Below are 25,992 nucleotides of genomic sequence, written 5' to 3' on the forward strand. Positions count from 1 at the left end.
CCTCCCAGCGGGGAGCACTGAGCGCCTTGAATCTGACCATAGAAGTGCTGCAATCTCTAGTATTTGCAATCAATTACCCAAAGTTGCACTTCTGCCCATCTCCCTGCGTCACTCTTCCGGCGACGGAGTGAGAGCCACTCCGTCAAGAGTCGTATACCTCAAGTTCATCAGAGGCTCACATCGAATGGAGTTCATCCAGATTCCCAGCAAGTTGGCAGCTCTACAATGTTTCACACCCCTGAGGAAAGACTCATAGTCTGAAACACTGATCGACTGTGTCGGGACCTTTGTTGGAAATTGGATAGCGCATACCAACACCATAAAGGGAAGTCTGAACTTTACTCCATAATACCTTAAAAGTAGAGCATTTTTGCTCTTTAAATACAGCACTGTTATGGCTTTATAATTAAGTTTTACGTTCATCTCACGGAAGAGTTTACATAGGTGAAAAAAAACCTTTTATAGTAAAAAAAATTGCACACAGGAGGAGGGGGTCAGTTAATGATTATACCACCACATAACCGTGGTGCCGAGACACCAATGAGTTTATATGAAACTTTCCCTCTACTCCTTAACATTTTTTAAAATTATCACACAAATCATTTAATTATACTAGTATATACTGAACATAGAGCAGGTGTCATAAATTGTTGCCAAACACCAGTTTCAATAAATAATTATAAATAGGTATTTAAGTTTTCAACTCGTTTACGTTTCAGCGATCGAGCAGCAGCTCCAGATTGATTACTTGTAATTTCCAATCGCTGTATTAGTGGCATTGATTTGTCTAGAATTTATATGAGCCAGACTGGACACGAGTCAGGCCAAAGCATTCTTGCCCCACAATTGGGCTCTTGCCTTGTCATCGCTGGCGAGTGCAATGCACGGCAGTCAGCAGGTTCCTGCTCATCTGCTGCTTCTTCTGTTGGGCCACATGGCTGCCTATGTCCATGTCACTCTGTTGGCCCACCTTTGCATGCGCAGGGCGCAATGGAAATTACGGTCACAATGGCAGCAGGCATCCCAGGACTTTGAGGCGCATGTCTCCATCACACCACCTCTGCAGGTCTCCCTGACCTGGTGGGAGACCCTCTCCAATCTAGAACAGGGGATCCTGTTTCAGCCTGCCCCGCCTCAGGTATTTCTTACCACCGATGCCTCCACCCACAGGTGGTGGGTCCATGTGGACAACCTTCACATGCAGGGATGGTGGATAGCTCAGGAATCTCTATGCCAGATAAACTTCCTGGAGCTTCGAGTGATTTGTTATGCTTTGTGGGTGTTTTGAGACTGCTTATCCCACAAAGCAGTCCTGATCTAGAAAGACAATCTTGTGGCAATGTGGTCTATCAGCAAGCAGGGAGGAACGGGGTCATTTCTCTTCTGTCAAGAGGTGGTGCAGATTTGGTCCTGGACTCTGGCGCAGGGGATGTCCCTTTGAGCGATGTATCTAGCTGGATCACTGAACGTGGTGTCGAACTGCCTGAGCCGTGCGTTTCAACTGCACAAGTGGTCCCTGGATCCAACAGTGGCATCCCAGATTTTCCAGCAGTGGGGAACTTTGGATGTGGATCTCTTTGTCTCCTCATGCAACTGCAAAGTGAGCAATTTCTGTTCCCTACTCAGGACGGATGGACTTCCAGTGATGGACGCCTTTGCCCGGCTGTCATCAATCTGTTTTATGCTTGCTAGGAGTAAGCAATCTGTTGTTATTAGAATAGTTGTGGGTGGATCCTTGGACCAGTGGCAGGTGACCAGGCCCTCGGGGAATCCCGAGAGGGACCACTGGTCAGGCTTAGTGTAGGAGACAGACACACACTAGTTCTTTTATTAGACAATATGGTAAACCACCAGAGGTGGCAGTAGTGAGCTGTAAGTGCCTGGCTGGGCTGTAGTCCCTCAGGTACTGGAACAGCGATTCCCAGGTGGCTGAGCTGTAGAGAAACTAAGAAAGTGAATAGGCAGTATATGCAGAGTTCTGGAACAAATCCTTGGTGGTGACACTCACACAATAGTCTCTTGGACCCAGGGAAAGCTCTGAGAGATAGATGGAAACTCACTGATGTTGTAAGCAGTGATGACTTCTTAGCAGAAGTGGTATTCAGGAGCAAGTCCGGGACATAGGCCCTCGCGGAGCGAGTACTGATTCCGGGCTGTGACCTGAAAAGAAAAAGAGAGAGTGAGGAGGAGCGGGTACCTCTAGTGAAGTCCAAGGAGGCAGAGTAGCTAGGGTTGCAGAGTGTGAATCCCATCCGCAGCGACCAGGAGGAAGCTAGGTAACCAATCCCTTGCTAACTCGTTCTGTTAGCGAATACTGAGACCTTAAATATCTGGAGCTGATGACGTCATCTCAGGGGGACGCCCCTGAGGTTCGCGCCAACGCTGGTACATCAGTCGGGCCGCACGCGCACGCACCCTTAGGTATCTGGTCAACATGATGACTTGCAGCATTAAGCCGGGCCGGGGATGTTGGAAGAGGATGGCATGGAGACGCCGCAGCAGCTAGCCTTCCATCAACCCCGAAGGGAGTCGCCAACGAGGTAAGGTGGGTGGAGCGGAGATGTCAGGCAGCGACGGACACAACAGTACCCCCCTTCAAAGGGCGATCTCCTCTTCGGGCACCAGGCTTGAGTTTTGAAGGATTTGCGAGATGGAATCGACGAAGAATTTCTTTGTCCAAGATATTGGTCTGAGGCTCCCAAGAGTTTTCTTCGGGACCAAAACCTTCCCCATTTTCAGAAGGTATTCTATAAAGTCTTGCCTCTTCTATGAACGTACAGAACCTCTTAAACCTTGACTCTAGGTCATCTTCATATTGATAACAGGTGAATCTTGATATTTGGAAGAAAATTCACTAAGTATGAGTGGTTTCAAAAGTGAAATGTGGAATGCGTTATGAATGTTGAGACCAGGTGGTAACTTCAGATGATTGGTAACATTTCCAATACGTTGAAAAACTGGGAATAGTCCCACGTAGCGAGGAGCCAACCGAGAGGAGGATAGTTTGAGTCTGAGGTGCTTGGTTGACAACCAGACCTTGTCTCCTGATTTGAAGACTGGGGCTGGCACATGGTGCGCATCACAGTACTTCTTAGCACGGTCACTCGCTTTGATTAGCATGTCCTTTGTCTGAACCCACAGTTTATGAATGTCATCAGCAGCGGATTGAGCTGCTGGGGACGTCACAGAGAGCTTCAACGGAAGTGGCAGAGTTGGAGAACATCCGAAGACCACTTCAAAAGGTGACAATCCAGTAGATGTTGCTGGATGAGAGTTGATGGCGAATTCAGCCCATCAAAGTAATTCGGCCCAGTTATTTTGTCGGGACGTGACATAAGCTCGTATAAACTGCTTCATTGTGGGGCGGATTTTAAAGCCCTGCTCGCGTAAATCCGGGCGGATTTACGCGAGCAGGGCCTTGCGCGCCGGCAGGCCTATTTTCCATAGGCCTGCCGGCGCGGCACAGAGCCCCGGGACTCGCGTAGTCCCGGGGTTTTTGTAGGGGGGGGGCGTGTCGGGGGCGTGTCGGGGCGGGGCCGATTGGTGCAAGCGTTTTGGGGGCGGATGCGGCGTTTCGGGGGCGGGCCCGGGGGGTGGTTTCGGCCCGGGGCGGTCCGGGGGCGTGGGCCGCACCCTCCGGAACCGCCCGCTGGGCGCGCGGGGATTTACTTCTCCCTCCGGGAGGCGTAAATCCCCCGACAAAGTAGGGGGGTGGTTTAGACAGGCCGGGGGGGGGTGGGTTAGGTAAGAGGAAGGGAGGGGGAAGGTGAGGGGAGGGCGAAAGAGAATTCCCTCCGAGGCCGCTTCCGATTTTCGGAACGCGCCTCGAGGGAACGGAGGTAAGCTGCGCGGCTCAGCGCGCGCCGGCTACACGAAATCGGCAGCCTTGCGCGCGCAGATCCAGGATTTTAGCAGATACGCGCGGCTACGTGCGTATCTACTAAAATCCAGCGTACTTTTGTTTGCGCCTGGTGCGCCAACAAAAGTACGCGAAGGTGCACTTTTTAAAAATCTACCCCTGTACGATTCATCCATTCCGTATGGCCATTCGACTGCAGATGGTAGGCTGAGGTGTCAAACAACTTGCACAAAGCCTTCCAGTATCGTGCTGTAAATTGGGGACCCACGGTCAGATATGATGTGCGAAGGTAAGCCATGAAGGCAGAATATGTGCTGTATAAAAGCTTTGCAAGCTCCAAAGCTGAAGGTATGCCTGGAAGTGCCACAAAGTGTGCCATCTTGCTAAATCGATCCACTGTCACCCAAATGGTATTTATTTCCTTCGGAAGTTAGTAATCGACTACAAAGTCAGTAGCTATGTGCGACCAGGGCCGATCCGGAACTGGCAAAGGTTGCATCTGACCCCACGGTTGTCCAGAAGTAGGCTTGTTCTTAGCACAATTGGTGCAGGATGCCACATAGGAATATGTATCCTTTTTGATGGTAGGCCACCAATATAGCTCCTGTATTTTAAGCAGGGTATGGTGTTGGCCAGTCTGGCCAGCCAGCTTAGAATCATGTGCCCAAAAGAGCACTTTCTTCCTGAATTTCTTAGGAACGATAGTCTTACCAGCAGGTATTTATTTAATTTATTTATTTAAAAACTCTTCTATACCATCGTTAAGTTAGATAACATCACAACGGTTTACAGAAAGGCACGATAATGAAAATTATAAGTGGTATAGATTACAAATTAAACATGTGCCATCATAGTACGGTTACAAATTATATATTATGTGTGTAGTTTAGGCTTGTTTGTTATGAATGTTTTAGGCGGTTTGAGTTTAACATTAATATGCATTAGTAAGATAAGAATAACAGCCTCTAGCTTGGTGCGTCCTTATGAATCAACTGTTTTCTCCTTCTCTTTGTAGAAAGCTTGTTTAAAGAGCCAGGTTTTCAGATTAGTTTTGAATATTTTCAAATTTCTCTGCAGCCTTATTTCGAGTGGCATGGTGTTCCATAGTATGAGACCGGCCAGTGACAGTGCTCGTTCCCTTACTTGTGTGAGGCGTGCTGTTTTGACAGAGGGGACAGTTAGAAGAGCCTTATAGCAGCTCTCAGGACTGAGTGGTTGCCATGAGTATCTTCTTCGAGTCTATTATGTACTGTGGTTCATCAGGCACATCTTCCACGTCTCTTTCTTCTCAAGAACTGATGGAGGATACCCCCATCCTTTTGGTAGTTCAGCATTGGTCCCCAGTCCCATGGCACCGCACAAGGCCCATGTGGAGGAAAGACCCCAGCTGCCTGTTCGGAGAAAACATCCCCGAATGGATGCGCCTTGGGGCGGCAGTCCTACCGTCACTGTAGTAGTAGTCATACAAGTAGCAGGTGAGATTTCCTTGAGGCATCTCCCATGGCACTCTGGGCCCTAGCGGGAAAGATCCCAGGGAGGGCCCAGTCAGATTGGGGTTGGTGCACTTGCAGCCAGAGTAACCCCAGGACGATAGGATGCATAGCCTTTTCCAGTACAAAGAAGGAGATTGATTCAGTATGGAGCGCTCCAATGCGAAGAGTAACTAGTACGGTTTCGCAAGTCACGTTACCCGGTAAGGGTAACGTGACTTGCGATGAATGGCAGATAACAGTAGTGGATCTTTCAGTTTGATGAGGGGAATCTTCAAGTATTCCACTAAACGTCTGAGAATAAAGTTGCCTCCTGCCCCTGAATCCACCAGGGCAGGAATATGAAATGATATTGGTCTGAGGGTCAAGGAGACTGGAAGAGAAAGCCGAGGAGAGGATGCTGTAAGGCCTAATAACAGTCCTCCTGCAGGACTTAGGCCTGTCCATTTCCGGACGAATGGAGCGGTGTAGAGACATTACGGCCAGGCTGACCGCAGAATATGCAGAGGCCTGCGCTTCTTCCGAAATCTTCCCTCTTTAGAAGTCAAATATCCATGACCAAGTTGCATTGGTTTATCTTCATCAGCAGCAAATATTACTGTAACCTTTCGAGGTGCAGGTATAGAGCTAGCCTGATCCAAGGCAGATAACATCTTAGGCCGGAGTTCCTTCACCTTGTCCCGGAGCCGGGTGGTCAATCCGAGTAGCCAAGGCTACTAAATCGTCCAGCGAGTCAGGTGTTTCACGAGCAGCCAGCTCGTCTTTTAAACGGGTTATCCAGGCCTTTACAAAAGAGTGTCTTGAGACATTTGGGGGTCCCAGCAAAGTTCTGCCGCAAAGAGTTTTTAAACTCTATGGCAAATTCAGCCAATGATCTGTTGCCTTGCTTCAAATCCACCAAAGCAAAACCGGCCTACAGAATTTCGAGCAGGGTCATCAAAAACGGATTTTAAATAAGTCCATAAATCCTATGTCCTGCAAAATAGGGTCCTTGTGTTCCCACAAAGTACAAGCCCAAGACAAGGCCCTACCATCCAAGTAGGAAAGGATATAGGTAGTCTTGGAGAGAGCAGTAGGAAATAAAGATGGTTGTAAGGTAAAGTGCATGCAGCATTGGTTTAAAAAACCCCCGAGTGTTCTGTATTTCTCCAGAGAAGCGAATCGGAGCCACCAGTGGTACAGCAGTCTTTAAAGTTACCTCCTGTAACTGACCTTCATGGTTGGGAGCAGTGCTTTGAATCTTCTGTGTGTGCAGCTGATGAAAAGCTGAAGTAAGTTTTTCCAAGGTGTCCTGTTGTTCCGCAATGCGCTGAGCCAGGCCCGGTATGGCCTGCAAGGCATTAAGTGAGCCCGGATCCATGGAGGTTAGCAATCTGTCATCAATCTGTTGTATGCTTGCTAGGAGTAAGCAATCTGTTGTATTAGAATAGTTGTGGGTGGATCCTTGGAACCAGTGGCAGGTGACCACGCCCTCAGGGAATCCCGAAGGGACCACTGGTCAGGCTTAGTGTAGGAAACAGACACACACTAGTTCTTTTATTAGACAATATGGTAAACCACCAGAGGTGACAGTAGTGAGCTGTAAGCGCCCGACTGGGCTGTAGTCCCTCAGCTACTGGAACCGATTCCCAGGTGGCTGAGCTGTAGAGAAACTAAGAAAGTGAGTAGGCAGTATATGCAGAGTTCTGGAACAAGTCCTTATTTATGTATTTATTTATTTATTTTTGGTTTTTATATACCGGACTTCATAGGATAACATCAGTTCGGATTACATTATAACTTCAAAATCAGCAAAACAGAGGCTTTACATAGAACTATTGTGTGGTAACACTCACACAATAGTCTCTTGAGACAGCCCAGGAGATGGTATGCATTAGGCCCTCGAGGAGCGAGTACCTGGACCCAGAGAAAGCTCTGAGAGGTAGATGGAAACTCACTGATGTTGTAAGCAGTGATGACTTCTTAGCAGAAGTGGTATTCAGGAGCAGGTCTGGGACATAGGCCCGCGAGGAGCGAGTACCAGTTCCGGGCTGTGACCTGAAAAGAAAAAGAGAGAGCAAGGCCTCCGAGGAGAGGGTACCTCTAGTGAAGTCCGAAGAGGCAGAGTAGCTAGGGTTGCAGAGAGCAAATCCCATCCGCAGCGACCAGGAGGAAACTAGGTAACCAATCCCTTGCTAACTCGTTCTGGTAGCGAATACTGAGACCTTAAATATCTGGAGCTGATGACGTCATCTCAGGGGGATGCCCCTGAGGTTCGCGCCAACGCTGGCATATCAGTCAGGCTGCGCGCCCTTAGGTATCTGGTCAACATGGCGGCTTGCAGCATTAAGCTGGGCCGGGGACGTCGGAAGAGGATTGCATGGAGACGCCGCAGCAGCTAGCCTTCCATCAACCCCGAAGGGAGTCACCAACGAGGTAAGGTGGGCGAGCGGAGACGTCGGGCAGATGACGGACACAACACCGGCATTGGGGCATAGGTCTCCTGTATGCGTATCCTCCTCTTCCACTAATGCTCGATCAGGACCGGGGGAACCATAATCCTCATGGCTCCGTATTGGTCCAGGCAAGCCTGTTTCCCACTCCTCCAAGACCTGTTGATCAGAGATCCTATCAGTCTGAGGACTGTGCCCGATCTGATAACGAGGATTGGGGCAACTGTGCCATCCAAACCTCTGGGCATTACGCCTAGTCCTTCAGATCCTGAACCTATCTAGTTGCTTTCAGGAAGCCTTCCACAAGGAAGTCTTACTGATTGAAATGGAAAAGGTTTGCTGATGAATGGTGCGAGGGACATGGCTTGGATCCCATTCACTTGCCCCATTCCAAGGTTCTTGACTATTTGTGGCACCTCTCCAAAGCTGGGCTTCAACCACCTCAGTCAGGGTTCATCTGAGCACCGTTGGTGCTTACCATCAAGGAGTCGCTGGCTCGCCCATCTCTGTTGAGCTCATAGTAGGTCATTTATGGCGGAGCCTGCTTCAATTCCTGTTTGTGTCCTGGGACCTCAACATTGTGTTAGGTGCGGCTCTTGCGCCTACCTTTGATTCCCATGTGCCTCCTGCGATATGAAGTTTCTCACTTGGAAAGTGCTATTCCTGGTGGCGATCACCTCAGCTCGCAGGGTTTGTGAGCTTCAGGCCTTGGCTACGTACCTGCCCTACATTAAATTCTTTCATGACTAGGTAGTCTTCCGTATGCATCCCAAGTTCTTGCCTGAGGTGGTAAACCAATTTTCCACCTCAATCATCCATTGTTCTGCCCACCTTCTTCCCGAGGCCCCACTCACACCAGGGCGAACAGGCTATATACACTTTGGATTGCAAGAGGGTCTTAGCCTTCTATTTAGAACGCACAGCAGGCCACAGGCAATCTAGTCAACTCATCATCTCTTTTGATAAGAATAGATTGGGAATCGCAGTGGGCAAACAGCCTTGGTCCAGTTGGGTAGCAGATTCTATCTCCTTCTGCTATGCACAAGTGGGCCTTCCGCTGGGAGGCCGGATCAAAGCACACTATCAGGGCTACAGAGGCATTGGTTGCCCACTTACGGGTGGTTCCTGTCAATGAAATCTGGTGTTCTCTGCACACATTCCCAGCTCACTACTGCTTGGACAAGAATGGTGGACAAGGTAGTAGCTTTGGCCAATCTGTCCTTCGCAGTCTCTTCCAGGCTTAAACCCAACTGTTTCTACCTAAGGCCCTTTGTTTGGATCAGACTGTTCCCCGATCTTCCTAACCACACTGCAGTTCTTTAGTGCCCGTTGGCACCTGTTTTCGGTGCAGGTTGGTCGTATGTGTTCCTGGCAACAACCTGTAGCTTGGTATTCACCCATCTGTGAGGACTTCCATTCTGTTTGTCCTAGGAGAAAGCAAACTTGCTTATCTAGTGTTGCGCACCCTGTCCACATCCGTCCCGTGCACGGGCCTGCTCACCTCTCTGGTTCCTTGGCGGGTCCTGGGTCGGCCTCCCTAGCAGCAGCTGCGAGCTGTTCCAGACCTCGGCGTCCCGCAGCAGCGGTCGCCGTGCCTTCCATTGCGCACCAGGCCTCACGTCAGAATTCGGCACCTTCCATGGTGTTGGCCACGCCCCTACGCGTGCGCGGACCGCCCGGCCTCTTGTAGGGCTAGGGGCAGTCCTAGCTCCGCGGCGCGTCCTGATTGATTGCCTGATATAAGGAAGTCCCTGCCTGCACTTCCTTGCCTTGGCAATCGGGTTAGTATTGTGCTAGATTGTCACTGCGTTCTGAGCCTTGTTCCAGTCTTGTTCCAGGATCCTTCTGTTCCAGCCTTCTTCCATCCGTGTTCCTGCATCCTTCCGTTCCAGTATCCTCTTGTTCCTGTGTTCGTCTGTTGTCTCCCCAGGTAGTACCTTCGGATTGTCTCACTGGTACTGACCTCGGCTTGCTCCTTGACTCTCCTGCCTGCTGCCTGCCTTCTGACCTTGGCTTGCTCCTTGACTACTCTGCCTGCTACCTGTCTTCTGACCTCAGCCTGCCTGTGACCTTGTCTGACCTCCGGAACCTGACCCCTGCATTGTTGACCACTCCTCGGACTGACCCTCAGATTCTGACCTCTGCCTGATTGACTATGTCTCCTGATTCTGGCTCAGTCCCTTGCCTTGTCATCGCCTACGCTGTTCTGGTCTTCCTTGCTCCATCTGACCTCCAGCCTCGAACCCAAACGCGCTCCTTTCCTGTCTGTGGGCACACCTGTCTACCATCTCTCCAGGAGACCCTGCAAGTCCCACCTAAGTCCAAGGGTCCCGTGTCCCAACGGGCTCCACCCGGGGGGGGACCGCGGGCTTCCAGTGGTGAAGCTCATACTAGCCTCTGTCTCCTCCAGTGCTCCACCCCCTGGGGGCAGGTGCTTCCTGGTCCCTACCAGGGAGTCGTTCTCCACTGCTCCAGGACAAGGGTCCACCCCCGAGTGCAACACCTAGTTGTTCTCCTAGGACTGCAGGATGTTAGTCCTCAGGAAACCCGCCCACCTCCCTGTGGAGTTGGGCTCTCCTGCATTTTGTTATTTTATCTTTTCATTCGTGAATTCTATGTTACGAGACTGAAGGGGGACCCCACATGGACGCGCAGATATTGGCATGCTGGGCACACTCAGTGTGCTAGTAAAAGTTTCTAGAAGGTTTTCTGTGCTGGGCTCCATCTGATGATATCATTGATCTGTGAGGGCTAACATCCTGCTGTCCTAGAACACCTGTTACAAGTAAGCAACTTTGCTTTTTCCTGCCTTGTGTAGCCAGATAACTTTCTGTTTAGCCAGATATCTTCAAAGATGTTAGGTTAAGTAGCATTTGTCAAAATTTAAAAAAAAAAATGAATTTATGGGCCAGCAACTCGATTCCTACCCCCTCTCTAGTATGTTCAAATTGGCCCCAATGGGCCGAGCAGTACCAACTCCCCCTCCCCAAAAAAAGAGAGTAAAATTTGTGGGTGGAGAGGATGTCGCTGATCGCCCCTAGTGCCTCCCTCATGTTGTTTAAATTTTGCAATGCCATCCTGCTTCCCTCCTTCCCAATCCTCTATCCACCTACAACCACTATAGTGATACACCCCTCCCCCACCCCCACCCCCAAATCCTATCTGGATCACAAAAACCCTGGTCAGGAGTGAAGTAACCTCTTACCTGCTCACGGCAATTCCAGCACTGTTCTGAATTGCAAGTGCTGGAAGTGTAAGTGTAAGCTTACTTTTCCAGCATTTCCAGAGCAGCTTTTGCCCAGTGGAGCCAATTTGAGCATACTGGAGAGGAGGGTGGGAATTCGGCTGCTGGCCCGCAAATGACTTTTTAAAAAAATGTTGACAGTTGCTACTTAATCCAATATCTTTGAAGATAATAGGTTAAGTAGAGAGTTATCCGGCCATACAAAGCCGGATAACTGTAGATCTGCTCTAAAGCAGATCTAGATTTATCCATCTAACTTAGCTGGATGTGGATCAAAATCGGCTAAGTTAACCAGACCACGAAACCCATCCCTGGAATGCCTCTCTTTTATTCAGCTGAATTATAGCTGGATAATGACTTATCCAGTTATAAATCAGCCGGATAAATGGCTGAATATGGTAAAACTTGCCATTTAGATCACGAGTGCACAAGCTGTTCCTCAGGCCCATCCCAGCCAATTGGGTTTTCAGGATATTCCTTAGAATATGCATGAGAAATATTTGCATATATTGGAGGCAATGCATACAAATAAATCTAATGCATTTTCTTTAGCAATATCCTGAAAACCCAACTTACTGTGGTGGGTGGCGTGGGGGGGCATGAGGTCCAGTTTGAGCATCCCTGATTTAGACAGATAACTTGTGAGTTATCCATATACATTTTTTTTGTTGTAAACGTTTTTTATTGGTAGTCAGTACAGCAAACAAGATATCACATCATGTACAGCTATGTGAAATAAGTGAGTTCAACACAACTCAATCAAGGCGATGTGAAAAAGACAGAAATAACATATAAGAATTACAACCTGCCACTGATACCATTTTAATAACCGGTTATAAAATCCCCCTCCGCTCCCCACACCCTCCCACTCCACCCCCCCTCCCCCCCAGGACCAGGCCAATCAGGTACATTACAAGATTAAGGATCTGACTTCAGACATCAAATTGTCAGCTTATCGTATAGTGCTCTCGAGCTATAAGAGAACCCACCCATACAAGCCTAAGTATATAGCCTAGAAAAAAGAGTGTTTGGAGAGCGTCAAGGGGCCTGCTTAGTTAATAATGTGCAAGAGTCCTGTGCTCGTAACCATTCAATATGAGGACACCAGACCTTGTGAAAGTCCACGATCCTATCCTGATGTAGTGCCGTTAGTTGATATAACCTGTAGTAAGAGTGTAAACGATGCTGAATAGCCGCCAAGGTCGGGGCCCATTCCTGTTTCCAATGAAGGGCTATCTCTGCCCTTGTCGCTATGAATATCTGTAGCACCAGTTTCTGTTCCATACGAGTAATTCCAGAGACTGGTAATCCCAGTAGAGCGTGCCACGGTTCAACTGAAACTGCAATACGAAGATCTTGAGCAAGCCAGTCCAAGACTGCCTTCCAACAGTGGGAGACCTTAGGGCATTGCCACCACAAATGAAAATAGGTACCCCGTTCAGCACATCCTCTCCAATAGGTGTCAGGAACGTCCGGGGCGAATTTGTGAAGGGAAACTGGTGTGTAATGCCACCTGTAGATTAATTTATAACAATTTTCTTGGAGCCCCGCTGAAATGGAGCATTTACGAGCCGCCATATATATTTGCTCCCAATCCTTGTCCTGCAAAGTGGTATGAAAGTCACTCTCCCATTGTCTCTGGTGCCGCGGTGCGCCCAATCTCCGTCCATTTAGAAGGGCATAAATCTTAGAGATCACTCCCCGTATAACAGAAGCATTCTTGCATAGAGACTCAAACAGTGTTCCTTTAATTCGGAGAGAACCTTTGCGAAGCCCCCTGCAGATAAAATGGTATAGCTTGGCATACAGAAAAAAGTCAATCCTGTCAAGGTTATATGCTGTACTTAATTGTTCTTTAGATAGTAAAGACCCAGTTTACAAATACCAGCTTGTCGCCATTTCTGTTGGTCCCCGGAACCTTCCCTCCATGGTGTAACCACATCAGTAAATAAATAAGACATCAAGGAAAACTGCTCCGAACCCACCAAAACCTTTTGCCATTGCTTCCAGACCTGTAACGTAGTGTTCAGGGCGTATGCCACTACTATGTCCGAAGCTTTAGGGAGGGATGGTTGCCATGGGGTGGCATCGATAGGGAAACGGCCCAGGCAAGCTTATTCCAATTTAACCCATTGTGGCGTATCTTTAGTGCTATGAAAAGCGACCAGAGCTCGTAGTTGAGCCACCCCGTAATACCAGAGAAGATTAGGAACCTGTAAACCTCCCCTCAATTTGGACTGAAACAATGTAACTCTAGCGATCCGCGGTGGGCGCCTCCTCCAGATAAATTGACCCAAAACTTGCTGCCAATTCTGGAGCAATTTACTAGGAAGGTAGATGGGGTATAGTAGTAAAAAAGTATAAAAAACGCGGTAACACATTCATTTTGATGATGGCCAGTCTTCCCAGCCAGGAATGTGAGTGCTCCAACCATTTATCCAAATTATCCTGTATCTTAGCGATGAGCGGTTTATAGTTCAGGTCAAACAGAGAGTCATTGTGAGGACCCCAACGGACTCCTAAATATTTAAGGGATGTGTCCGCCCATTTAAATGGAAAACGCCGTTGCAGCAATATGGCTTCCAATGCCGGTAATGTTAAGTTTAAGATTTCAGATTTGTCATAATTAATTTTCATACCTGACCTTGCCGTGAATTTACCCAACTCCTCCATGACTATGGGAAGTGAGCTATCCGGATCCGTAATGGTGAACATAACATCATCCGCAAAAAGGGAAATTTTGAACTGGGCATCCCCTTTCTGGATCCCTCTGATGGCCTCGTTATTCCGGATGCGTATAGCAAAGGGTTCCAAAAATAGGGCAAATAAAAGGGGAGATAAAGGGCACCCTTGCCTAGTTCCTCTCTGAATAGAGAACTGCGGGCCGTAACTCCCATTAACCTTCACCCTAGCCACTGGGTTGTTATATAGTTGGCGTAACCAGGAAACAAATCTAGTCCCGAAGCCCATCGCCTGCAATGTTTAAAACAAGAAATCCCAATGTACCAGGTCAAACGCCTTTTCTGCGTCTAATGCTAGGAGGATAGCTGAATGACCTTCCCTGTGGACCAAATCGATAATATCCACGATCCGGCGAACATTATCCGCAGCTAGACGGCCCTGTACAAATCCCACCTGGTCATTATGAATGAGCCCATTTAAAACCCCATTTAACCGAGCCGCCAGAACCCTAGCCAGGATCTTCAAATCTATGTTAATGAGGGAAATTGGCCGGTATGACCCGCAAATGGTTGGGTCCCTCCCAGGCTTAGCTATCACAGTGATACCTGCAGTGTTGGCGTCCGTCGTGAAAGCCGAGCCATTCAAAAGAGAATTAAATGCTTGAACCATCGGTTCCACTACAGCATCAGCCATTTTGCGATAATAGCTACCTGTGAAACCATCCAATCCAGGTGCCTTACCCGGCTTCAACTTATTGATGGCCGCCAACACTTCTTGGGTAGTAATAGGTTTATCGAGGAATTCCTGTTGTATAGGAGTAAGATGGGGCAAAGGGACATCCCGCAAATAGTCATGTATGTCAGTTGCCTTTATGGAATCATCCCTGGTATACAATTGAGAGTAAAATTCAGTGAACGCTTGGCGTATTTCCTCAGAAGCGGTCACCATTTGCCCTCCAGCTTTAGAGATCTTGGCTATAACTGTTAAGGCCCGCGCCGCCCTCAATTGCCTAGCCAAAAATTTACCAGCTTTATTTCCCCCTTCAAAATATTGCTGTTTTAAAAGTGTGAGGGAATGACTAATAGCAGAGTCCTCTATCATCTGGAGTTGTGATTTCACGGCAAGGATTTTCTGATATAGTTTATTAGATTGTGATCGGCTATGCTGTTTGGTCAAGTCAGCTAGGTCAGCTATAAGTTGTGTCCTTCTGGCATTGCGTTCTTTATTACAATGCGCAGACCGCGCTATACAATGCCCTCTAATCACAGCTTTGGAGCACTCCCACACCGTCAAGGGAGACATACCTTCAGTTTGATTGTCCTTAAAAAAGTCTCTAAGGTGTGATAGCAGAGCGGTGGCGAAAGAGGGATCTGCTAGAAGGCTATCATTAAGCCTCCAGGACCGAAGGCCGCCCCCCGAATCGCTTAACCGACAGACCATCCACACTGGGGCATGATCTGACCAGGTGATGGGATCTATGTCTATTTTATGCACCTGGGGTTGAATGGAAGTAGAGGTGAAAAAATAGTCAATACGTGTGTATGTGGAGTGAGGGCAAGAATAAAATGTGTAAGACCGGGAATGCACATGCCGGGATCTCCAGTTGTCCACCAAGCCCCATTTGGCCATAACCTCTTGCCAAGCATTTCGGGTCTCTGCATGCGATTGGGCACCTGAACTAGAGTCTAAACCGGGGTCCATGACAAAATTGAAATCCCCACCTATAATGATCTCTCCTTCTGCATGTAGGAGCAGTAAGCTAGATAAATGTTTAATGAACTTTCTCTGACGTTGATTAGGAAAATACACATTGAGAAGCGTGATAATCCGATTATCTACTTTAATTTTATTAAGTATATACCTTCCGTTGGGGTCCTTTATAGCCAAAAGCTGTTCATGCACAAAGGAAGCAGCGAACAGAATCCCCACCCCAGCATATCTAAGTTCCCGCGTACTGGCAGCCCAGATAGCAGTGGGAAACTGGTGAAATTACAATAAACGCTCATGTTGTTGTCTCACATGGGTTTCTTGTATAAAAACTATCCTAGCTGCCTGCCTTTGCAATTCCCTCTTCAGGAGCTGCCGATTTTGGGGCGAATTGAGACCCTTAACATTAAAAGAAAGCAATTTATTATCCATGTTTAATCCATTACCTCATTCCCCCCCCTCAGCGTAATAGAACATACATTCAGCAAACCGCACTCTATGGTTCTCTCTAAAGCAGCACTGACCCTGAAGTGTCCCCCCAATCCATAAAAAAGCTGGTTGGTAGTGGCCTGTCCTGAGCCCTGCACATCCTTCAGTATCCCGGTGCCAGCCATAGGATACCGGACTCCCAGGGGTCCGTGTGCTCCCGATCAGAGGCATCCGCAGTTGTATAACTCCTTCCACAATCACCCCCCCCCCCCCCCCCCCCCCCCCCCCCCCCCCCGGACTCATGAAATCAGACCCCGATATGCATAACATTACGAAACTTTAAACAAGGTAAAAAGCTGTAAACCTTCTGAAAGTAGAACAAACCCCATGAAAGCACTGAAATGCCCAACATATTGGAAAAAAATTGAGATAAACCCTATAATCAACAGTGACTTTTTCTGTATGTTACCAAGGCCAGGGCTGCTGGAGCCTCCGCAGCCTACAGTCCAGGAAAAGTCATGGAACTTGCAGTAATGGAGGCACAGTCATCTTCATCCCTGCTCATGTTGCAAATGCTGAGATCCATCAACGTGGCGGCGAAGCCGCTTGCCACCTTTTCCAGCTCTTTGCCATCGTGGAGCATTAGCTTGATTTGTAACTGATGCTGTTGTATTAGGAAGTGAGAACGCCACCGGCAGTTGGGCCTTTAGGAAGGCTTCATGCGCCTCCACTAGAGAGGTCATTTTATAGGTAATGCCCTGATGTTGGAATAACAGTCCAAAAGGATAAGTCCATCTGTACCGTATGTTTCTATCCCGAAGCGCAGCGGTAACCTCTCGCAACTCATATCGTTTTTTAAGGGTAATAGGGGCCAAGTCCTGGTACATTGCAATATTACAGTTTTGTCATGTGATGTTCTTTTGTTGTCTGGCTGCCGCCAGAATTCTTTCCTTCAGGGGAAAACTGGTTAGACATAGCACAATGTCTCTAGGCTGCTGGTCCCTACGAGGGCCCAGGACTCAATGGGCCCTTTCAAAACTGACAGTGGTCGGGATTTCCTCATTTTCCCCCTGTGCAGTCCCGGCTTGGTTTAGAATAAAGAGGCAAATGTTAGACGCAGTTTGTTGTACGTCCAAAAAGTCAGGAGTTTCAGGAACCCCCCTGATCCTCAGGTTATTTCTTCTGCCCCTATTATCTAGATCTTCCAGTTTGTCTTGGATTGCCTTAATTTCGGCAGCAGAGGCCTCATGCTGAGTCACCAACCCGTTCAGCAACTCACCCTGTGCGTCTATGCGAGTTTCAGCTTCCTCCACGCGGCAGCCGAGAGCCGCCATGTCTTCCTTCAGATCCGCTACGGACGCCATGATGTCGGCCTTATATTTTTTCAGATCCGCTCTCAGCTCCATAAACCAGCGTCGCGCCTCATCGCGATCTAAAGGAGTGATGGTGGATCCCGCTCCAGTTTCCCGATCAGTCTGCGGGGCACCCGCTAACTCCTCCATGTCGGAGAGATCGGTATCCCGGCTCGCAGCGCCATCTTGTTCTGGGTCTGGAGGGAGCTTATCATAAGAAAATTTCCGAAGATCTGTCATTTTTCTTTTGCTGGTCATCTTGAATGGAATCTTGATCGATGCCCCTCAGCCTCGGTAAAAGGTATATCGTGCAAAAGCGCTATCTTTACAGGTTTCGGAGTGTTTTTGAGTCCGGGGAGAGCGGAGCTAAGCGATCCTGCGTCCTCTTACATCGGATGCAAGCCACGCCCCATATAAATGTTTTTTGAATATTCACCTCGATGTCTTAAGTATTTTTGTATTTGATGGGTCCTCTCCTACAATTCATGTAAAATGTTGATTGGTTGCATAACTGAAGATGGATCAATGTGAAATGCTTTCCTACAACTTGGATTTCTTTAAGAGCTTACTGTTTTTCCAAAATTATTTTAAAAAAGCGTTCCAGACTAAATGAATTAATTGTGTTTGACATTTCTGAAGAGATGTTTTTATACCTGAAGCATCCATTCTTATGCTGAAACACAACCAATGTCAGGTGATATAATTTGTTTTGTAAAATTTCTTATTAAATGATTTTTGAAAATGAAAAATATATTTATGAAAAATTATGATTATATGATAATTGTACACAGAATTTTTTGTAAGTGCATATTGAAATATATGATAATACCTCTTTGTTTTTAAAACTAAACATGAGTTAAGTATAATGCTTATTATTTAATATTTTACCTAGAATTTTTAATATTTATGGTTTTCTACAATGTTCCCACTAAACTGTGCAGAGGGCCTCTGACCACCTTCTTTTTACCTGGTGCTACTCGAGCCATCTCTTGGTTTGAACCATTAGTCCTGTGAGATTACAGCTCTCCATGTGGTTCAAACCAAGAGATGACTGGAATACTGCAAGGTGGAGTAAATGGAGCTGGAGTTTCCCGATGCAGGGTAATTAGAACATTAGTTATCTGCAACACTTTTTGGATCACCTAGATCTATTCTGTGGTTGTTTAAGCATCTCTTTTTTATTACTAATCACAAATGAGATCTTATATACACAAACAATATAAATCAGTTGACTATCATTCTTTTTAATGCAATCTGTAATATTGTTATGATCATGGCTGATCCTAGGGGAATTATTTAAAAAATGCTTATGAAATGTCAATAATTGCAATTTAAAAGTACAGTTTGTAACTAATAACTGATTGGATATTACTATTTACCTTGCAGTTTTGAAATTTTAAAAATGCCTGATAGTTATTGGGTTTTTTTTAAAGTAACAGTTCAGCCTAACCAAAAATGAGGTAAAATGTTTAAAATATTAATTTAAAAGAAATTAAGACAATGTAGAAATCAGAAAACAGAATATTATCTGGAGAAATATGACTAAAGTTTCTTTTTTAATTTACAGTAAAATCTTGTAGGCTATCTCATAAATTGGACAGATTTCAAGGGAAAGAAATGAAGAGTCTGCATCTGCAGCAAGTACGTTGTATTAAAATTATTTGACTGCTAGGCTCTGGATTTAGAAGTTACATGTTCTCTGCGTTCTGAAGGCAGTTTAAAGTAAGTAATCTCTGCTATGTAATTGGTTTGTTTTCCCCTTCTGTAGCTGATTATGGGGTCGATGTAATAAGCCCTATGTTAAGATTATGCGTTGAAATACAGCACACAGTTTCTTGATGCAGGAACTAAAAAGAAAATTAACTCAATGCAGTAAGCAAATGGTATGCTAATGTACTGGGAGTTAAAAATGTGTGGAGATTCTGGAGGTCCCCCTTAGTGATCATTTAGCATCAGAAGATAGGGAAATTGTCTCCTCACTTCTGCCGCTCAATCATCACTAAGGGAGACCTCCAGAATCTCTGACTTATCAGTGTTATTCTTGAAGCCAGATACACTGCTAAAATGATTACTTTCATGTTACCTCTCTAATATCCTAATTTTCCCTGTACGTACCAGGATCAGTCCAGACTGCTGGGTTATGCCTCCCGTCCAGCAGATGGAGTCAGAGAGAAAAACTGAAAAGGCACCCCCTATATACTCTGGTGCGCCCCCTGCGATCCTTCAGTATATCTCTGACTCCAGCAGATGAGAGAGCATAACCTGCGGTCCTGATCTCCTGTACTTTGGGAAAGTTTCCCTGTCAGGTTTGATTTAAATTTTATGGCATACAGATTTGGTGACTAGATCATTTTAAATTTTTGGAACTAATATTACCTTTAATTGGCGCCCTAGCAGGCAAGGCAGGGTGTTACCCTGGAGCCTTTCCCGGAGTTTTTCTATCTGCCCAGCCCAGTGAGAGGAGGGGAGTATTAATCGGTGGGCCGGTCACTCTCCCTCTCCGCCTCCTGAGAAGTTTTAATTCCTCGGAGGTTTTACATTATATGGGTGTGGTGCACCCTCTGCAGGCTCCCAAGTAAAAAAAAAAAAAAAAAAAAAAGTTTTTTACGTTTATACAAGGCTGCTGGTGGCAGCGCTACAAGCATTAAAAAAACAAAAACAAAAACGAGGTATTCCTTTATTTCACCACTGCCTGCTTACTCACTGTGGTCTCCGGAAGGGGTGGCTTCTCACCTGGTCCCTTTTCACGCCATTTTCGCGCCGTTTTTCTCTTTTTTTCTCTTTTTAAGATGCCTAGAGGAACAATTTGTGCGGCGTGTGGAGAGCCGGGTCGCCGGCTCTCCCGCGAGGGCCTCTGTTCCCGGTGCCTCCCCGGGGGGGAGGGGCCCTCGCGGAGGACAGCCGCGACAGGAATTTCCCTCTCTCCACGGCAGGAGACAAGTTCCGCGTCGGGCAGACCAAGGCACTCCTCACCTCCGTTCTCGGAGGCGGCGGCCATTTTGGGGCAGTCGGCGGCCATTTTGGATGATATCGATCGCGCGTCAGTGTCGTCGGAGGAGGGAGACGACCTCCCGCCCCATTCTCCTCCAGATCTTAGCCCCCATCGGCCCCGTACCTTGTCGGGGCTCATGTCTCAGCCGCCTAGAGGAGCTAAGGAGGTCCCTCAAAGATGCCTCATCCTTTTTCGTCACAGTTCGTGCTTTTGCTCCACAAGGCTTATTTAGAAGCCGAAGCTGAATGGGAGCAGGTTGCCCCTATTCCTGATAAACGGGGCAAGCCTTCAGCAGCTCCCACTGACCTGGGTTTGGGAAACCCTACTCCAGCCCCTCCTCCTAAGTCCCCTGTGCAGGTTCCTACGGGACCTGGAAACCCTAATCCAGCCCTTCCTTCTAAGCCTCCTAGGCAGGTTCCTATTGATTCTGTCTCACCGGACCCTCCCACTCCGGATTCAGGTTTGGATATGGGAGGCGTGGACCCGGTTGAAGGGGACGACCCTCAAATTCTCAGGTTGTTTTACAAGGAGGAATTGGATCCTTTGATCACTCATGTGCTCCAGGAACTGAGGATCCCGGTACCCCAGATTGAGTCGGATGCCCTGCCGGGTGACTTAGAATTGACCGGACTCCGCATTCCATCGCATGCTTTTCCTTTTCATAATAAGCTTGCTCAGATTATTTACCGAGAGTGGGATAATCCGGAGGCCACTCTTAGAGTCAGTCGGGCTATGGATAAACTTTACCCGCTCCCTGCGGATTCACTGGAGTTACTTAAAGTGCCTAAAGTAGATTCGGCGGTCACGGCCGTGGCTAAGCATACTACCATCCCAGTGACGGGAGGTACGGCCCTTAAGGATCTCCAGGATCGGAAATTGGAAACGCTACTGAAGCGCATTTTTGAGGTTTCTGCTTTAGGAGTACGGGCGGCGCTTTGCAGTTGCATGGTACAACGGGCTACCCTTCGCTGGGTACAACAGATGTTAGCATCGCAAGATCTACCTCCGCAGGAGGCGGAACAGGCAAACCGCATGGAATCCGCGGTGGCTTTTGCTGCGGATGCCTTCTATGATCTGCTTCGCACCTCGGCCCGCTCCATGTCTTCTGCAGTCTCGGCAAGAAGACTACTTTGGCTACGTCACTGGTCTGCCGACTCGTCTTCAAAAGCGCAACTTGGTTCTTTTCCTTTTCGCGGTAAACTATTATTTGGGGACGAGTTGGAGCAATTAATTCATTCTCTGGGGGAGAACAAGGTATTTAAGTTACCGGAGGACAGGCCTTGGTTTTTTCAGTCTTCGGGCAATTTTCGTGGTCGTTTTTGCGGCCAGCGTCGCTTTCGCTCGGGTAGAGGCTCCTCCTCTTATACTACTAGACAAGCTACCACACGTTCTCAAACATGGACTCCTTCCTTTCGTGGGAGGCGGCCAGCCCGTGCAACAGCGTCGCATTCCTTTGCCACCGCCAAATCAGCTCAATGAAGGGACGCTGGCTCATCCCTCGGTTCCCTCGGTTCCGAAAGTAGGAGGACGTCTTTTTCACTTTCGCGAGGAATGGACAAGAAGTAAGCTAGTTGCCTCCGAAGCCAGCCAATTCATGGTTTGGGCAGAAAAACACCTGTCACGTCTCGCAGCGTCCCACATCGCCGGAGTCGACAACATTCAAGCAGACTACCTCAGCCGACAACAGCTGGATCCGGGAGAGTGGGAGCTATCTCACGAGGCACTCAGACTCATCATCCAAAGGTGGGGAACTCCCCGATTGGACCTCATGGCGACACAGTGCAATGCCAAGGCGGCTCGCTTCTTCAGTCGCAGACGCGAATACGGGTCGGAAGGTGTGGATGCTCTGGTTCTACCCTGGCCAGTTCGCGTTCTCCTTTACGTGTTCCCCCCGTGGCCGTTAGTGGGAAAAATATTATGCCGCATCAAATCACACGCGGGTCCGGTTATTCTAGTGGCCCCGGAGTGGCCAAGGAGACCATGGTTCGCCGACCTGGTCAACCTGGCAGTAGACGGCCCCTTGCGTCTAGGTCATCTGCCTCATCTGTTACGGCAGGGTCCAGTATTTTTCGACCAGGCCGATCGCTTTTGTCTAGCGGCTTGGCTTTTGAGAGGCGTCAATTGAGAAAGAGGGGTTATTCGGATTTATTTATTTATTTAATTTTATATACCGGCAACCGTTTGCACATCGTGCCGGTTTACAGATAACTTACAACAAGGATATATAGGCAAAGCCTTTACAAGAAACAGTGTAAAACATAAGCTCAGAAAACAGAGCAAAAAACTAGATAACTTGTGGAAGGAGGGGGTGGGGTGATCGAGACAGAGGAGGGGGCAGGGGAGGGTGAAACTGGTACATAAGGAGAAAATATGTACAAGGGTCGGGGGATTATTGATATATACATTTGCTATATACAAGATTGTTTAAGCGCGTAGAGGCTCAGTACTTGAGGTGAGGAGGTGTGTGCGGTTGCGTTAAGTGACAAGAATTATGTGCTGGAGGTAAGGTGAGGGGTTTGTATTTCCTTAGAAGGTGTGGGTGTAGGTCCTGTGGAGGGGGTGTTAGTACGAGAGGGTGGTAGGACTAGAGTGTTAGTAGGTGATGATGATGATTGGGGGTATGCTTGGAGGAAAAGCCAGGTTTTGAGTTTCTTTTTGAAGGTGGGTGTGGAGGTTTCAGAGCGTAAGTCAAGAGGCATGGAGTTCCAGAGGGAAGGGCCTGCGAGGGAAAGGGCCCTATTGGTGGTGGAAATGAGCCTAGTGGATTTTATGGAAGGAGGAATGAGAGTTCCACGGAGAGAGGAGCGGGTGGGTCTTGTGGAGGTACGAGGGAGGAAGGGTGGGTTTAGCCAGTTGTAGTGTTCGTTGATTATGCTTTTGTGGATGAGGGTAAGGGTCTTATATAAAATTCGTGAGTGGATAGGAAGCCAGTGGAGATTAAAGAGGGTAGGGGTGATGTGGTCTTTCTTTTTGGCGTTGGTGAGGATGCGTGCAGTAGCGTTTTGAAGGAGTTGTAGAGGTTTGATGTAGGTAGCAGGGAGTCCCAGTAGGAGTGCGTTACAGTAATCAATTTTTGAAAAGATTATGGATTGGAGTACAGTACAGAAATCAGAGAAGTAGAGGAGGGGTTTGAGTTTTTTGAGAGTTTGTAGTTTGAAGTAGCAGCTGCTAAGGATAGATTTGATATATGGTTTGAAGGTTAATTGGTTGTCAAGTATGACACCTAGGTTTCTTGTGTCAGAGAGAAAGTTAGAGGGTTGGAGGGTGGGGGGGGGGGGGGAGGGTGTGGGGGCATGTCTAGAGGAGAAGAGGAGGAGTTCAGTTTTTTGTGGGTTAAGGGCTAGGTGCATGTCAGTGAGGAGTTGGTTTATGGAGGCGAGGATGGTGTTCCATTTTTGGAGAGCAGTGAGAACAGAGTTTGTGAAAGGAATGAGGATTTGCACATCATCTGCGTAGATGAAGTGTGTAATACCAAGGTTGGAGAGGAGGTTTGTGAGGGGGAGCATATAAATGTTAAACAAAGTGGAGGAGAGGGAGGATCCTTGGGGACGCCACAGTCGAGATTGATAGGGGAGGACGTGAAATTGTCGGTAAGGACTGTGTAGGTACAGTTTTGGAGGAAGGATTTTATCCAGGAGAGGGCAGTACCTGAGATTCCTATGCTGATGAGAGTGTTGATGAGGATGTTGTGATCTACAGTGTCGAAAGCAGCGGAGATATCTAGCATGGCAATGAGATAGGAGTTGCCAGCGTCCATACCTGCAATGAGATAGGAGTTGCCAGCGTCCATTACTACTCTTCTGCAGGCTCGTAAACCTTCTACTTCAGTTGCCTATGTCAGAGTATGGAAAGTTTTCGACTCTTGGTGCAGGGCCTTGAATGTACTGCCGCGACAGGCTACGGTGTCTCATATTCTGGCATTCTTGCAGGAGGGCCTCAAGAAGGGTTTATCCTATAATTCCCTCCGTGTGCAGGTGGCGGCCTTAGGCTGTTACCGTGGTAAGCTTGACGGAGTTTCCATCGCCATGCACCCAGACGTAGCGCGGTTTTTGAAAGGAGTTAAACACTTACGACCGCCGGTACGGGCTATCTGTCCTTCTTGGAGCCTAAACTTGGTTTCTCCGTGGTCTTTGTACTTCCCCGTTCGAGCCTTTGCGACGGGCTACCCTCAAGGATCTCACTCTCAAAATGGTCTTTCTCGTCGCTATTTGTTCGGCTAGACGAATATCGGAGCTTCAGGCGTTGTCTTGCAGAGAGCCTTTTCTCCGTATCCATGATTCGGGGGTTTCGATCCGTACTGTTCCTTCCTTCTTGCCGAAGGTAGTTTCAGCCTTTCACCTCAATCAAACAATAGATCTCCCAGCCTTTGCTCTGGACGGCAGGGATACGTCTAGTCAGCCTGAACTTCGAAAGTTGGATGTTAGAAGGACGCTCTTGCGGTATTTGGAAATTACCAACCCTTTTCAACTGTCTGACCATCTTTTTGTATTGTGGAGCGGTCCGAGAAAGGGAGCTAAAGCGTCTAAAACTATGATCGCTCGCTGGTTGAAGGAGGCTATTGCTTCTGCTTACATTGGCCAGGGTTGCGCCGTTCCGGAAGGTCTCAAAGCCCATTCTCTGCGCTCTCAAGCGGCGTCTTGGGCAGAGAGTGGGTTTATCTCCCCTCAAGAGATTTGCCGGGCGGCTACTTGGAAATCATTGCACACTTTTGCTAGACATTACCGCTTGGACGTGCACACTCCGGTGGACTCTTTTGGCAGCGGTGTGCTTCGTGCGGGCCTCTCTAGGTCCCACCCCATTTAGGGCAGCTTGGGTACTTCCCAGCAGTCTGGACTGATCCTGGTACGTACAGGGAAAGGAAAATTAGGTCTTACCTTTGCTAATTTTCGTTCCTGTAGTACCAATGATCAGTCCAGACGCCCGCCCATTTCAGTGACGAGTCCCGCGGCAGCTTTCTTTTTCAGCATCTCTGTTTCAGATGTTTATATGGTTATATTTCATGGCTTTTGCCTGGCTTTTGCCTGGTTTCCTCGTTTTTCCAAATGTTCATGTTTATCTTGCTCTAGTCACCAGTTTTGAGCCATTGGTTTTTTGCTTCATTCTGCTTTGTTATTGATTATACTGAAGGATCGCAGGGGGCGCACCAGAGTATATAGGGGGTGCCTTTTCAGTTTTTCTCTCTGACTCCATCTGCTGGACGGGAGGCATAACCCAGCAGTCTGGACTGATCCTTGGTACTACAGGAACGAAAATTAGCAAAGGTAAGACCTAATTTTCCTTTAAATGGCTGGTGCATGGAAAAACAAGGCAATATGTGCATGGCCGGGGTGCTCGTGTGCCAAGACATTTTCAAAGGCATGCGGCCACGCACGTATCTCCCGGTACATGATGAAGACCGGCGTGATGAAAAAGGGATGGGCAGGGGGTGGGGCATGGGCAGGCCAGGACAGCGTGTGCCTGGATCGACCAGCATGTGTAATCTGCTACTGTTCCAGACCACGCACATGTTATAAAATTGGCGCGTATATGTGCACGCCAGGAACTGTGCACGGATTTAAAAATGTACCTTTATGGGCGTGAACAGAGTCAGTCAAAGTGAAGATAATGTCATCTGAAAAAATGGACAATTTATAATGGCCCTCCCCAATTTGTACCCCATTAACCCCAGCACCCGGAAGTGCTGAACCGCCCTCTTTCTGACGTCAGACGCCGGCAAAATATTTAAGCCGGCGTCTGCCTCTCCTACCTTGCCTTGCAACGAGGTCGCTCCCAGTGAGTACTTAGTTGCTGTTCCTGCCTGATCCT

At 48.0% G+C, this 25,992-nt stretch overlaps 1 protein-coding gene across 2 annotated transcripts in view; it reads left to right on the forward strand.

The window, feature by feature from the left end:
* The window catches only part of LOC115076019 (probable histone-lysine N-methyltransferase PRDM7), a 550,011-nt gene that overhangs the window by 322,962 nt on the left and 201,057 nt on the right, over nucleotides 1-25,992 (forward strand). For both annotated transcript variants that reach the window (XM_029577065.1, XM_029577066.1), the window contains one exon: nucleotides 18,763-18,836. In XM_029577065.1, coding sequence (XP_029432925.1) covers nucleotides 18,763-18,836 — 74 coding nt within the window. The remainder of the gene's footprint in view (nucleotides 1-18,762; nucleotides 18,837-25,992) is intronic.

Source organism: Rhinatrema bivittatum, chromosome 14 (assembly GCF_901001135.1).
Source record: "Rhinatrema bivittatum chromosome 14, aRhiBiv1.1, whole genome shotgun sequence".
NCBI classification, from domain to species: domain Eukaryota; kingdom Metazoa; phylum Chordata; class Amphibia; order Gymnophiona; family Rhinatrematidae; genus Rhinatrema; species Rhinatrema bivittatum.